This window comes from Aplysia californica, unplaced genomic scaffold, assembly GCF_000002075.1.
Source record: "Aplysia californica isolate F4 #8 unplaced genomic scaffold, AplCal3.0 scaffold00464, whole genome shotgun sequence".
Classification (NCBI taxonomy): domain Eukaryota; kingdom Metazoa; phylum Mollusca; class Gastropoda; order Aplysiida; family Aplysiidae; genus Aplysia; species Aplysia californica.
Genome location: NW_004797734.1, coordinates 164,464 through 179,639, shown reverse-complemented (window position 1 = coordinate 179,639; position 15,176 = coordinate 164,464). Strand labels below are relative to the sequence as shown.

Here is a 15,176-nt window from a genome sequence, read left to right as displayed (position 1 = left end):
TATGGAAAATTGGAAGCACTATAACACACTTTAAAAACTTACAGTGCTGGATGGAAAAGCAGCCCTTGTTAAAGAAATTTTTAAAAATCAATAGACATGAGAGTCACTCACTTGAACAGTTCCAATAACGTGTCTGACGGCATAGTTTTACAGCCGGCCAGCAATGTTTGCAGACGAGATACACTTTGAGTTGCCGTGGAGACAGGTGTCACACTTGTGGGATCTTTTTCTTTAAGATATCGCCGACCAGTCAGAGGTGTAGATGGGGTCAGTGACTTGGTCTGGGTATTAGTAATGATAAAACAAGAAAAATACTAAATATTAGTCAAAATGCCACAAAGGTAAACAAAAGAGAGACCAATCAATAATACAAGTGCACAAGTGCAAGGCCTCAGCACCACAAAGCTACTAAAGTTTCAGAATGAAGAAATAATTGCACCCAATACAAAATATTCTGATTCTGGATTTCTAAACTTTTAATTTCTTTTCTTTTTTGTCTCAGGAGATGACAAACATTCAACACTAAACCATTCTTATCTAATGGCATACTCTTACAGCTGAATTTAAAAAACTATTATAATAATAAAACAATATGATTACCCATTCAAAATCACACTGCGCATTACCTCATCAAAGTGCTGCTTCAGTGTCGACCTCTTGACCTGCATCTGTTGAGCAAGGTCTGCTGCTGAAGTCTGACCTCCAGGTGTGCCAATCTCTTCATTAGCATCCTCCCCGAGGAAAATGCGCTCATCAAAGTCTCCAACACCCAGGACAAATTCCTCATATAAGTTGCTTATTGTTTTTCTGAAGAAAAATGAAAATGTAAACAAATCTCCATGTGTCCAACATTGATAACATAAATTTCCAACCTCCAAAATTCATCATTTTACTAACTGCATTCACATAAGTTAATTTCAATCTTAGATCATTAAAAAAAAGATCATAATTTTTTCTAGGCAAACATTGACTGGAGACAATTTTCTAAACTTACTACTTTACACAGAAAGTATCCCTCCATTTAATATTTTAGAGAACATTCCTTCTACTAGTGCAAAATAAAAAGGGAGCGACAGAGAAAAACACCCGAAATATAAATCTGGCTAAGAGTTCGCATCTCGGGTGACAAGAAAAGTGTGATCTTATGCAAATGTGCTCTTTACTGCATTTCAAAGGGGAGTAACCATCTAGAGCAAGTATTCTGTTGAATTTCATGGATGTCAACCATCTTGCATCTGATCCCCTGCAGTGGGTTAAGCCACTCACTTGAGTTCTACCCAAGGAGTGTGAAGTTTTCCTGTGGCGAGAGATCAAAGACAGCGACAGTCATAATTATAGCACTGCCCTCTCACACCGTCTGCCCACCACACAGGGCCTGTCACTGCCTCTTTATTGCGCAGTTTTTTTACACCTTGCCCCCTGTACAAGTTCTTTTCCTTCTGGGAAAGCCCCAATTTCAAGTAATAAAGGCGGATACGTGGTGTTTGTTTCCCTTTGTAAGAGTCGAGAAAATGAGTCATTTTTGGACGATCTGTTTCTGACACTAGTACATGACACACACAACGACCGCATAAGCCTTTAACTCTTAGAGCGCTGATAGACATTGGCATAGTATAGCGTGATGTACGAAAAGAGTGAAGTACTAATCTTTATACTGCTGGCTGGTAGGCTACACAGAATTGATTTCGCCTGCCATTTTTCTTGTCACAGGGTTTGATCGAGGCGCGAGCAGTTTTTTGTTTCACGTTGAAGTCAAGTGACAGTGAAGTTGACTTTGTGGAATATAACGTAGGCCTACGAAGCATCTAGACTCTAGTCTAGATCACATCTAGATCTAATGAATCGGCAGTTTTTATTCAGTCATTTCCAACACCACGAAAACAACAACTTCACAGAATACTTTTTGCATTACATATTCATAAAGAACTTTCAATATTCTAAAACTTTTATCCTTAAATTAGAAATTTTGACAAATAAAAAAGTAATTAGCAAATAAAAAGTGTATGTGCAAATTAGGCGTTTTTCCAAAATAAATTCAGCATAGAGGGAAAATATAAGGGGAAATAAGTCAGTGCTCTAAAGGTTAAGGCTTATTTAGCACAAATGTGTAATTCAGCTTTTGCAAGACAGAGCAACATGCACACAGACACTTTAAAAATCTGGCAATCGTGACATGTAAAAGAGGATTCTCTTTGACGAAAAAACAACAAAAAACTTACACATTCTCTTCAAAGTTCCCAATTTCTAAGATTCCCGACAGGTTGTCTACTTTTCCTTTGAGGACCTGTATAGATGCAAGGAAAATTACACAAGAAAAGTTATTCGATGCAAGAAAGAACAAAAGATGACTATTCACACATACAGAGCAGAATCTGAACTTGCACAAGGAGGACAGAAACACTAGATTAACTGATTCCGTCCATTCGGCCGCTGACAGCGGCTCTGAGTTTTTCCGCTGCCTCCATTCGGCCGCTGTGAGCGGCTCAACGAAATCCGAAACAAATGTTCACTTTTTAACATAGTTCCGACTTTTTAAGTTGTCGAAAGGAAGTAGAACTTGTAAACAAACCTGACCTCAATCTCTGAGCGCCAATATCGATCGAAACTCCGCGAAATTCTTGCAAAAATCGTTGTTTTGTTGGCTAGATCTAAGGGTAAACAACACGGGGCCTGGTATAATAAAAAGGCCCTTCAAAGAAAAATATTCAACTAAATATGTGAAATTCTTGCATAAATGTGTGCTAGGGTGATATCGCTACAATGTTGTGTTGATTCCTATGGATTATAAGGACTTGTAGAGCTGAGAAAATGCGGTAAGTTGAAATTTTCAAAGAGCTGTTGCACAATTTTTTTTTCTCATTCGTTTTTGTCTGAAGGAAAATGCAGTACAAACAGATTATATGTCATTGTTATTGATATAAACACATTCCTCTATTTATTCCCATCAGTTTGGTATATGACAATACCTATTTGAGTGAGTTAGAGCTTCACAGTAATGCATTAAATAGATGCACCCCAGGTCTAAAACTGAACATGGGAAAATAATTCTGTCCAGAGCCTGAAAAAATCATGGACGGAATCAGTTAAAGAAGGCATTTTGTTTCTTTTTTAATCTCTTTTCTTTTAAAATATCACCTCACAGCAACCCTTATTCAACATACAATACAATGAGTAGAGGAAACTTTCTTTCAACCTTTCCACTTCATGTATACCAAAGTCAATCACTGACCATGAGGACACCACAGATGTGTTAGCAACCAGCTCTATTTCCCTTCCTTCGAACTCTCTTCGAACATCTCTCAGGTTTAGGGCCGAACATTCTAGAAAGTAGTCCTCCAATCTCATTCTTCACCTGCCTCCCTTTCTCCCTTCCTGCGCTGTGCCCTTCTGGATCAAGAGATGCGCCCATGCCAATTTTATTTGCAGTACTTCACAGCAATCAGGTCTTCAAGGGCACACCTTGAATACGGGTCGATTTGTGAAGTTTTCAAAGCTTTCAATCCTCTTGGCTCCGTCACATGGACATGGTTGAAACGGCATAAAACACATACATTTACTTTGTAAGTCTTCAAAGGGCTCAAATGATTTACCTGACTTCATTTTTTTAAAGTTTTAGTAAGAGTCTTACGGCACTTGCAACACAATACGGTCATATAAGTGCCGAAGATTAGAGGTGTTACAAGAGAGTAACAAACATAAATAAGAAGGAGAGGTCAGGGTGACAGACGTCCAATAGGAAAAAAGGAGCAAACCACACCAAAGCACCCGCCAACCACCCAATTCCATTTTTTACTTCCCCATAGGTTAAGCACTCCTTATAGGAAGATGCCCATAAATTTTTCTATTTGTCAACTATTGTATTAGTACTTAGAAGTTTTATTTTTTTCTTTTCTATTGCCTTTTTAAAAAATTTGGAAGTAATAAATGTATTCATTTCAACTTCCTAAAATGCTAGTATATACTACCTTAAAAAACACACTTTCATACCCCACATTCTTTTGGTGCATTAACACTCCACCAACCTTCTTCTCAAAAAGCCTGCGCACATGCGGCTTCCACCAATGTTCTTTGATGGTCTTGGCTTCAACAACAAGCCCGTCATGACGCTCACACAAAAACTGCACGATGCACGGGGCAGACGCACCTGGTCGCCATGTGGCGGCATGGAAATCCTCTGGCAAACCTGGGCGAGTAAGGGCCACAATCAGTTACGTGACTAAATGAAGTTAGGTTCACACTGTAGACGCATAGACTAGAGAAATAAGAACGTGTCAAACACAAATGAATAAAATCTACCGCAAGCCCATAAGGATACAGAAACGAATCACAAATCCATTTTTCTCTTCTTGTTTAAAATGCAGTGTACCCTTATTCAACTAATCTCGTCTGCGGAGTAGAAGCCATCAGGAAGTTGTGTAGGCCAGTACATACTTATACCTAAGTGCACTTTCGCCTCTATGTGACAGGGTCCTTCCAGCAATTGGGGGTCAATGATAGTTCTGCACCGATAAACAAGAGCTACAATTTACAACCAACATTCAAGTCACAAAGGCAAACGTAAAACTTTTGCTAATTACTACATCTTTGTTATCCTGTTGGAAATTTCATTTACCCTCGGGTGGCATCTGGCATTTATAAATAGGCAGGTTTCTATCAACATCTTTTCAAAGACAACAAAGAGTAGTTTACTGAATTTGGCAGTCTATCGTGATTTGTCATATTACGAAGACCAATATGCCTTGAGAGGAAAGTAGATCCCCATACTAGCACTGCCCTGTTATTTACTTGGAATAATTTTTTTTTACAGCTTTGAAACATAATGCAGAACAAACATTTCTCAAACCTTCAAAGTCAGGATTAAGCAGATCCTTCCTTGCACCCAGAACAGCATTAGCGAAGATCCAATCAATGCAACACAGCAGCAAGTGGTACGAGTTAACCAAGTCATCACTGATGGCTGGAAAATTACCTAGAGATGCATAAAACAAATCCAGAATTTTAGGCTCACTGTCAAGACGAATAAAATTTCAAAAAATTTGGGGGCTTCATCTTAGTCAAAGTAAAGTACTACGAATCATAATTGAATAATGATATATACGTAAGTCTTATACAAGAACAGCCTCAATTTACACAATAGTTCCCGAACAGAACTGACAAAAACTCACGGTTTACTGCTCCTGGTCAAGTCCGCTCAGTAGAGGATTAAATAATAAACAATAAGATAATAAATTGCGAGTAAGAGAACCCTTGATGCATAAATGCCTCAAACAGGAAATAAAATCAACAACAAAATAAGGCAGCTTACCTTTCACTTGAACAAACATGGTCCATGCAAAGTTAAACACCTCATTGGAAGTACAAGGGTATCTCCTGTTAAAAAGAAGAGAAAAAGTTTCCTCAGTGGAATTAGCAGAAAGCTACAGAACAGTCAAAAAAAAAAACATGAGCACAAAAAGATTGGACATAGTGCTCTTTACAAGAAAATGCATTACGAAAGCCATTGTCACTGTCAAACACATTACTTTGTTTACGGAGCACTTACAACATCATGTGATAATCACACAAAAATAGAGCATCTGTTCTGTACAATAGATTGATTAAAAAATCAGTAAATAATACAATCACATCTTTGTGCTTCAAAGCTGTTAAAGACTAATTGGTAAGACAACAAGCTCAGAAACAACAACTTAAAATTAAGGGAAAATTATCCCAGTTCACCCCGAGCATGTTGAAACCAGCCAATTAGCAATTAGTAATTAGTACAGTAATTATGTTTAACAGTATTTAATTTTGTCAACAGAGGACAGTACCTAAATGCTGTTTAAGCAGCATTATTATCATCACAACTTTCGTAACACTTGATTGGACTGATAGGCTTCACTTTAGATTGGAAAGTTCTGCTTCATTGGGGAGCAAGACTTAAGAAATTAAATTGAAAGGAAAGACCATAGACAACCTGCACCCAACACAACTCAGCAGACCAGTTCACAAAAACCGCACACACAAAATACCAGAACCAAGTATACAGTAACAATTTTTTCAGCTAAACTTTCTCAATCAAGACTTTCTTATACATTTTTACACTCTTCCACAGGTGATTGAATCCTTTTTTGTTCTTATCAAATTAAAATGATTCCAACATTTCTAATTAACTGCAAATAAAAATTCTACATAATTGCTCCCTTATACTGATTGCCACATATATCTATTCTCTGTTTTTTTAAATTAACATAATAAGCACTAGCATCTACAACATAACCTCTACTTGAGATATAACTATTTTTTCTTCATGTCGTTTGCCCCGACTTCATGAATCATGAATAATAATCTAAGTAAGATTTTGTCAGTGATCACAACACAAGCATCTAGTGCACGTTTAGAAAATGGACAACACAGAAAACATCATTGGTGTCCGACTAACCATGTGACCGGTACAATTAGTGATACTATAAGTTAAAAGAAGACCAAAAAAATGTTCAAACCAATTGTGGTATATATTTTATAACAATGAAAAACAAATAAGTTTTCTTTTCACTTTGCATAACAATCATACAGTCGGACAGCAATGATATTCTTTTCTTAGCTTTCCCTCCAGCCTTAAACCCCATCATCTATCTTTCGGTCATACGTTTTTGGATATGTTTGCACTAAAAAAAAAAAAGCAATATAAGTCTCTACTCTCTCAAACATCAAAATTAACAGGACAGAAAAGCCATACAGAAATATGCTCAAGGCATCAAAACTGTCAAGTGTGAGTATATTGTCCCCATTTAAAAGAAAAAGGTTTTTCATTTGAAAAATTGTTTCTATCCTCTGAAATTATCAAGATAAATTGTGAAACTAAACTTCAACTCTGTAAACTTTTGTGACTATTGTACTTGAATGCACCACACACTGAAATACTTACATAATATATTATATATATAATTGTCCCTTCTACTATTAGAAGCAAACAACTATAATTTGCTGTTTCCTTATTCAAATTGCTCCTAAATTCTTTATGAAAACAAAGAAATTAGTCAAGACAACACTGAAACCATTACTAGTTCGTAAAAAGGACTATAACACGACATACAAAAATAGCAAAACACAAGAAAGCAAAAAGACTTTTGTACCCTTCAACTAGCTGCAATCCATTTTTTGTCCATTTTCTGTTTTTCATGTGAACTGATCTGTTGGTGGATTAAGTTCAAAGTTTCAATGGATTTATGAATGCATATAAAGAACAGAAAAGGGACATTGCTTCTCCAGACCCTGCATGAAAAAAAAAAAAGAAATATATAGCCAGGAAATCATGACCACATTGCACTTGGTGAAAATAGGACAGCTAGAATATAAAACTAGGAAAATAAATGTTGAACCAGCCACCGAGTAGAACTACCTCCCTACTTGAAACATATGACTTTCAACTATCTACTTATCGATACTTTTATAAGAAGTATGCATTTTACTTCTAAACCAGGACAACAAGAAAAACAATCAACTATTAAATTACTGATCACTACAAACGTAATGAAACTCTGGGTCAGTCTCTAAAAATCCCTGATACCAAAAGAAAAGTAACTGAGGATTAAAACAAACCCGCTTTGTTGAGACATCTCACAGCAATACACCTCTATGTTTTCTGTTCTACCAAAATAGAGGAGAGGGACAGACGGACAAGTGGAGAAGATAAAAACTTTCTGAAGAGAAATAGAAACTTTTTAGAACCCTTTTTCTGAACAAAATGCATATAGTGTAGGCAAAAAAATGGTTCACAAAAATAAATACTTTCATAGTACTTTCCATAACATTTCACAGCAAAATAAAAGTACTTTCCCAAAGAATTAGTAAATTTCACTACTGGCAAAAAGAGTTCCATTCAGTTTTACAGCACAGTGTTGTTACAAGCACAAGGACATGCAGCACAAATGCAAAGAACATACACATCAAAATTATGGTTGAGAAGTGATTTCCCTTTCAATATGTATGGAATTGTGGTGAAATCAGGCGCTAGTCAAAAAAATCAAACCAACAAAACCACCATATTTCCACCCATTGGGCAAATTTTATCAGAATTCTTATTTTTTGGCTAAACACCTTTTACATCTATTAAAAAATATATTCTGAATGGATTTTAAAGAAAAACGTGAAAGGCACAAACAATGTTAATTTGCAGTTCTCAAGGTGACTTCAGCCTCGAAAATTACTTAACTTTGGCAGCAATTTTCTTGCTCCTTTTTCATCTTACAGCAGACAACCCCCACCCCTTCAATTGCAAATATCTCGACTTCTATTCAAGATAAATGGAAGCTGATTGTTGGGTTTTTTTCATCATCGAAAAAGCAAGACAAATAAACAGGCTTTAAGATTATACCAGTAACTCAATATGTCCTAAATTGACGAGCGCCTGCTTCCACTGTGTTGTGGCACATATGATATAAAGAGACCTTGTCATCTAATCATCTTAATTTCCTGGAATTGAACAAGTATTTGAGAACTGCTGCAATTCATTTCAAGCCCTTCATTCTTTTCCTTACCTTTGTTTCCGCCCACGGTGCTGCCTTGGTAATTCATGTGACGGATTCACAAAAATATCTAAGAAGATGGGCTCAAACTTCTTGAAAATTACAGTGGACACAGCAAAGTTCCTTTCCAGTTTGTCAATCTTGTCCCTGAATGACTTGGGCAGACTGGCCATGTCAGACCACTTGCGCATCTTGTTGAAAAACTGAATGAGACTGTGGACAGAACTACTGTTTAAGGTATTGATTAAAGCATCTGACAACAAGGCAGAAATCAATGGCCTCATACACGAACCTAAATGATTTTGATAATGTGGAATTTGGAACGGTGGTGGGGTCAGGCGCCTATCATGAACCCATATATATATAGGGTGTTGGGCGCCTATAGGGGGTTGGGCCCCTATCATGAACCCATATGCTACCAATTTAGTAGTAAAAAGCAGATTGCCCTGATAATTAAGAAGGCAAAATGCAGCAAACTAGAAACATTCCCATGTTTTAATGACTGAAACAAAATTAACTCTGAAAATTAAAAAAAGAAAACAAAACTTAACTAAAAATGGCGGAAGTTGCATCAACTAGGAGAAAGCATAGTCCTTAAAGAAAAGTCCTTTTAATGCACTTTTATGAGGAATCCACACAACCTTTTAATAATACTGACCAGCCTTTAAGGTCAGGAAACTGGAGAGGGGACATATAAAAGCAAGGAGATTTAGATCTATACTATGTGTTTCTACTTTTTGTTTTCGTAACAAGAAAAAAAAATTTTCGAAATAAAAACCACCATAGATTACAACATGTCATTTTCAGCTAAAAGAGGCAGTGAACAAGCTGCTAAATTTCAAGATGATTAACAGTAATTCTCTCTATATATAACCCTTTCACAATGCCATACTGATGTTCCTGATGTGTCATGGAACAGTATAATTTTTAACACCATGACATACATAAAGTAAGAAGCAAAACCTGGAGTATCAAAACGATATTTAATTTTAAGGGATTTGCAGTAAAACTTCAGTCACAGCTCGTGTATGAGGCCACAAAAGTGTTGTAATATGCAAAATAAGCTGCTATCTAAGATGTATGACAAAGGAACTTTTATCTGCAAAGAAATTATCAAAAGACTCAGTGAATGGTAAACAGTCAGTTAACTTTTTCAATGAATATAATTTTAATCAACCACAGCTCACCCCTGCAACAAAAGTGTTCTTAGAAGAGACGAAATTTGAAACAAATAAGGCAATATTTTTAACAAGGAATAAATAATACAGTATGAAATAGTTATGTTTGATGGCATATCGGGTCTAAACTTTTGTTTACATTAAAACCAGGCTCCCTGCTGACAATCCAGACCCTGTGATTAGGAAATTATGGAACAGGAGTCAAGTATTACAATAACTTTTAAGAAAGAATTATTTATATTTCTTTTCTCTAGCAGCTTCATTTAATAGGCAAAAACAAAATTCCATATTTTATTACACTTTAATTTCAGATAACAACGTAAAACCAATCAAAAGTGTATTTGATTTATACCATGTCTGCCCTTAACTTACACAACTTTTCTCCTGATCTCTTTAAGAGCAGCTTCATCCGGAAATTTTACCAAAAATTTGACATGTGTGAGGCAGCGTGGTGGAATCAGGCTCTCGTCAAAATAATCAAAATGAAGAAACTTGCATTTTCCGAAGGTTTGTGAATTTTTATCGAATTTTTGTTTTTTCGCTCAACACCTTTCATGCCCATTAGACACTCATTTCTGTGTGAATTTTTCTGAAAAATTTTGATTAAAGACACAAAAAAAATGTAAATTTTCAGTTACCACGGACTCTTAAGCTAAGGAAATAACTAATCTTTGGCGGCCCTTTTCTCACTAATCTTACCTCTTCATTTGCAAATATCTCGACTTGTATTTTTTTCACCAGAATAAAGACAAATGAACAAGCTTTAAGATGATACCAATAACTCTACATGCCCAAAAATTGACGAGCGCCTGATTCTACCACGCTGCCTCACATATCTTTCGGACTGTCTTCAAGTGTGCAAATGGCAAATGAAAAAGTCTTCATTACAAAACTTTATACCTGCTCTGTGTTTTTGGGAAGCCTTTCAATTCTGGACACACTTACACAGTTTACATTTTTATGCAAAATATCAACCAATCTTGGCAAAATCCTGAAAATGAAAGGGAAAAGGTACAAAGTCAGTCACCTGAATTTTGAGGATCGAAGGAGACGGGTCAGTGAGACACAATTTCCTTCTACTGTTCCTCTTCCAACAGTAGGTACACTTGTACGCCGACATGCCTCATACAGCGCACAAGCCAGCCAGTGCATTTGGTCTCCCTTTGCACAAAAAAACCCACAAAAAACATAGAATTAAAGTCCAAAATTACAATTTATATCAAATGACTATTTACTCTTTACAACAACAACAAAAACTTTAAAAATTACTTTTTTTAAACTGCAACAAACACCATATTATAATATATATCATGTATATAATTTTTGTTTTAAATAAACCTCTAGAAAGTGCTCAGCATGAGCAGGGACAATGCACAGGAATCAGTAAAAAAAATGAAAATGAGCTGGTAAAGATTATTTATTTAATTGAAGGCTGAAGGAAGAAGACCAGATATCGTCATACCTAGCCAGATTTTAGCCCGATATGCACATGAAAATTGTATTACCAACAGAATGAAGTATATAGTCCGGGAATGTTGCCCCCAACCACAATTGAAGTATTTGAAAATTCAGACATCTAAAAATCTCAAGAATCTAGCTCTAGAAATTGCTTCTTCCCAGTCCTTGCCAAATGGCAGAAAGAAAGATGACGCCAAAGTTTTGCATATAAATAACTAAAAAATATCGAGAACGAAAACCGTTTGGAAAAATAGAGAGGAAGTTTATTTCACTGAGCGTTTGTCTGAGAAATAAATCTAGAATCTAGTTCTAGATTAGTCACTTCTTTTGGGTTATTTTTTCGAAGTGACCATTTCTCCGAACGCTCCGGAAAATAAACCTGATCTCTATTTCTCAGAACAGTTTCCCTTCTTGAGATTTTTTGGTTATTTGCGAGACTTCGGCGCCATCTTTCATTCTGCCATTCTGCGAGGACTGGGAAGACGCATTTAAGCATCGAATTCAATTTCTAGAGCTAGAGATTTTTAGATGTCTGAATATTCAGATACTTCAATTGTGGTTGGGGCAACATTCCCGGACTAAACTTCGTTTGAAAAATTGCCTTCAAAAGGTACTGAAAGACAACAGGACTGCTCGACTTTGTTTGTTTTTGTTTTTGTAAAGTGTTTTACAGCGCTCGCAACTGCATAGGTCATATGAGCGCGCGGGACACACCTAATATTTTCAGTTGGTAGGAAATTTTGAATTTTGCCCGGGTGGCGGCCGAAGCCTACTCTTATCGATTTTAGACCACCAAGGGATCTTTAACGTGCGCAACTTGCACACGGGCCCTGCTCGACTTTGGCAGTAACCTTATTTTGCATTTAGTCACCCCTAAAAAGCAAAGACTTTTAAAAAATAATAAAATCCCTCCCCCATCCCCGTTTACACCTTACACACACACACACACACACACACAAACACACACACACATGCACGCACATACACACGCAAACACACACATACACTTATACACGCACACTCACACACACGTGGGCCACTCCATTCGCAAAACAGCAAAATATCTTGAGAACGGAAACCGTTCGGAGAAATAGAGTTCACGTAATTTTCGCGAACGTTCAGAGAAATAGATCTAGAGCCTGCCATTTTTTGTGTTTTTACATGCTTTTGTAGTCATTAGGGAGGTTTCAGGGGGTCTCAGCATTCCTGTGTACAATTGCGGCCCCGTTTGGGGGATCTCGTTTTGACTCCACCAACGATTACTTCTGGTTCTAAACGATTACTTTTTGATGTGCGTGGCGATAGGCCTGTGGGGAGATAGCCTATCAAACTTTACGCCTATTGCAAAATATCAAATTATGGTCAAATTAAGGGGGGCGCCCCCCGAACCCCCCCATGTTTTTGTTCTGTGGTCACTGAAGCCCCCCTTGCCTTGTTAGATCTAGATCTACTGATAAAACATTGATAGGCCTACCAAATATTTAAACGAAGTGGCTAGCCGTACTGCCCTATCTACTCAAACCTGTTGAGTACACAGGTCTCATTAAATCTAGATCTAATAATTATTCAGGTTTAAAATACATGCAAGTCAGTAAGGCACCCTTTGGTTTTGTCTGAAATACAAATATACTTTAGGCATTCCAAACTAAAAATTTCATTTACAATTCAGCCATCAATAATAAGTACGGACAGCTAGCCTGACTGTCTAGCCGTCCTTAAGTATGGCTAGCCTAGCCGTCTAGACGTACAGCTAGCCGAGAAGTCTAGCCGTACTTATCTCAGGCCCTATAAAGATTAGAAAACAGGTCTCATTAGTAATTATTGAGGTTTAAAATACATGCACTATCATTAAGGCACCTTGTTTCGTCTCAAATACAAATACTTTAGGTACTGCAAACTAAAAATGTATTTGAGCCATTGCCAGAACGTAGGGAAAAACACACACATCTCACATTAGATTAGTGTGCATAAAATGTGATGCATTAGTATTTATTCCTCCAAAACTTATACACATGTCAAATATAGGATGTAGAACCTGCATTAGCAGTTTCAGACCCCATGTCAGCTTTACAATCTTGAGTTTGTAAATTTTTTGTCAAAAATGTTCATATTTCAGTGATTCCTGGACTGTCATTTTGAGCACACCAATGCAAACTTCCAAGAATGTCCAAAATTTAGTATTTTTGGGTGCTTTTTTTAAAAAGTGTTCTTTGATCCTATGCTATTTGTCATCGAGAAAGGTTAACTTGCTCAAGAAATCGGTTTATTTGTTTGTAAATAAACGAACAATTTGAATCACTTGTGTGTCAGTCGTGTCGTCACGGACCAGGTGTTTCAGAAAACACCATTATTTTTCAGTAGAATCACCGTAGCTGGTTTAATCTTTTTGCTTTTCGTCGTTTATTCAATACTTCAAAAGCCCCGATGCGCGAAAGGAACATCGGGTTCCTAGATCTACGATTTCCGGCAGCTGTTTAACATTCGCCGTGATTGGCGTCACTTTGCGACGTACCGGAAGTCCGAATTTTAGCCTACTTTTGTTTTGAACGGATCATCAACAGTGCCCGGATATAATTATTTTCTTGAGTGACTTCCCCTTACCCGCTTCCCCAGAACAGCGGAGGCAACGGGGGAAAGAGAAAAACGAAAGTAGTCATTGCCGTTAGCGTCCGGTGACGCACAAGAATCTTACGTTGAATGTGACTTACTGGAGTGTTTTGAGTATTTTTAGGCTACCCAATTGAATATTTTAGTGAAATTGCGGGGTTTACATTGGATTCCTGGAACAAGAGTGTGATGTGTGAACAAACTTCGAGAGATGGGTCATTTCAGTGCTTATAGATTTAGCTTTTGTGCTTAGTGATGACGTTTGGGGTGTCGTCATGCAGCCGTACAAGACTGACTGACGTACTAGAAATTACATTGTCCTAAGAGCAAACATTTTTTAAATCATGTGTGCTCTTTACTCAAACAAATAAACAAACATGTCCTTGTTTATCTGTCTGGCTCAAAAGTACACATTTGTTCTTTGTTGGCATGATATGCCTTTTTCCAATACATTGTGTCATTGTGTCATCATTGTTATGTACAAGTAATATTTGCCATCATTGCTAATATCAAAAAATAAGTTTTCAACATATATTTCATACATGCAAGATTCATTTAGAAGCAAAATATGCCTTTATTGATCTGTGTTAAGTATCTCATAGTGCAAATTTGTTCTTTGTAGGCGTGATTTTACCTTTTCCCAGTATGTTTTGTCATCACCGTTATGTACGAGTACTGTTTGTCATAATTAGCAACATAATTGTGATCGTCCACTGTCTTTGATAAGACCTGATATCTGTTTCAAAGCAAAAGAAACCTCTCCTGGGGTTTTTTTTATTCTTAGAGTGCGCATTTCTCTCTGGAGGCATGACTTTGTCTTTTCCTGTACATTGTGCCATTATCGTTACGTACAAGTCATGTTTGTCATCACTGTATACAAGTCAGCTCCATTGACTTTGTGCTTTTGCCTCATATTAGTTTAAAAATTGTTTTACACATGTGTTTTTCTGGTACTGAGGCTTTGATAACTGTATTTGTACAGCCTTTCTCTATTGTGATGTGTTGTCAATCACAATGTCCAATGTGAGTCCTTTCTCGTACATAACAATGTTGACATGTTCTGAGCACTGCGTCATTGTTACAAACTTGTCATTTATATTACCATTATGAATGGAGTTCATAGTGTACAAAGTTTTTGTTTACTAAACAAATGGAATTTAAAGTCCAGAATTTGCCTTGCTGCTAATCTGTTTTTGTCATCACTGTTACATACAAGAAATACAGTGGTTGCCAAACCAATAGACCCATATCTCCAAAACTCTACATCTCCTTGCTCTGATACTCTAGGAATATGAGCTCTAAATGTCAATATGTGACTGACAGAAAAGGGAGTCAAATTGGGTTTTTTTAAAATGTTGCACCACTGAGTCTCAAGAGTCTCACGTTTTGGCAATTGCTCATTTACAATTCAGTAGGCCTTTTTTTC

The 15,176-nt window shown here is 36.8% G+C and overlaps 1 protein-coding gene across 4 annotated transcripts in view; it reads right to left on the bottom strand.

Annotated features, from left to right (window-relative positions):
* LOC101847133 (retinoblastoma-like protein 2) overlaps nt 1-15,176 on the bottom strand; it is a 44,831-nt gene that overhangs the window by 27,001 nt on the left and 2,654 nt on the right. Inside the window, exons 2-10 of one of the 4 annotated variants that reach the window (XM_013086406.2) lie at nt 10,713-10,846; nt 8,520-8,732; nt 7,116-7,172; nt 5,306-5,370; nt 4,844-4,969; nt 4,023-4,183; nt 2,220-2,284; nt 627-807; nt 112-281 (exon numbers count right to left, since the gene is read on the bottom strand). In XM_013086406.2, coding sequence (XP_012941860.1) covers nt 112-281; nt 627-807; nt 2,220-2,284; nt 4,023-4,183; nt 4,844-4,969; nt 5,306-5,370; nt 7,116-7,172; nt 8,520-8,732; nt 10,713-10,846 — 1,172 coding nt within the window. The remainder of the gene's footprint in view (nt 1-111; nt 282-626; nt 808-2,219; nt 2,285-4,022; nt 4,184-4,843; nt 4,970-5,305; nt 5,371-7,115; nt 7,173-8,519; nt 8,733-10,712; nt 10,847-15,176) is intronic. The other 3 variants (XM_005105317.3, XM_013086407.2, XM_005105318.3) reach the window with 3 other exon arrangements.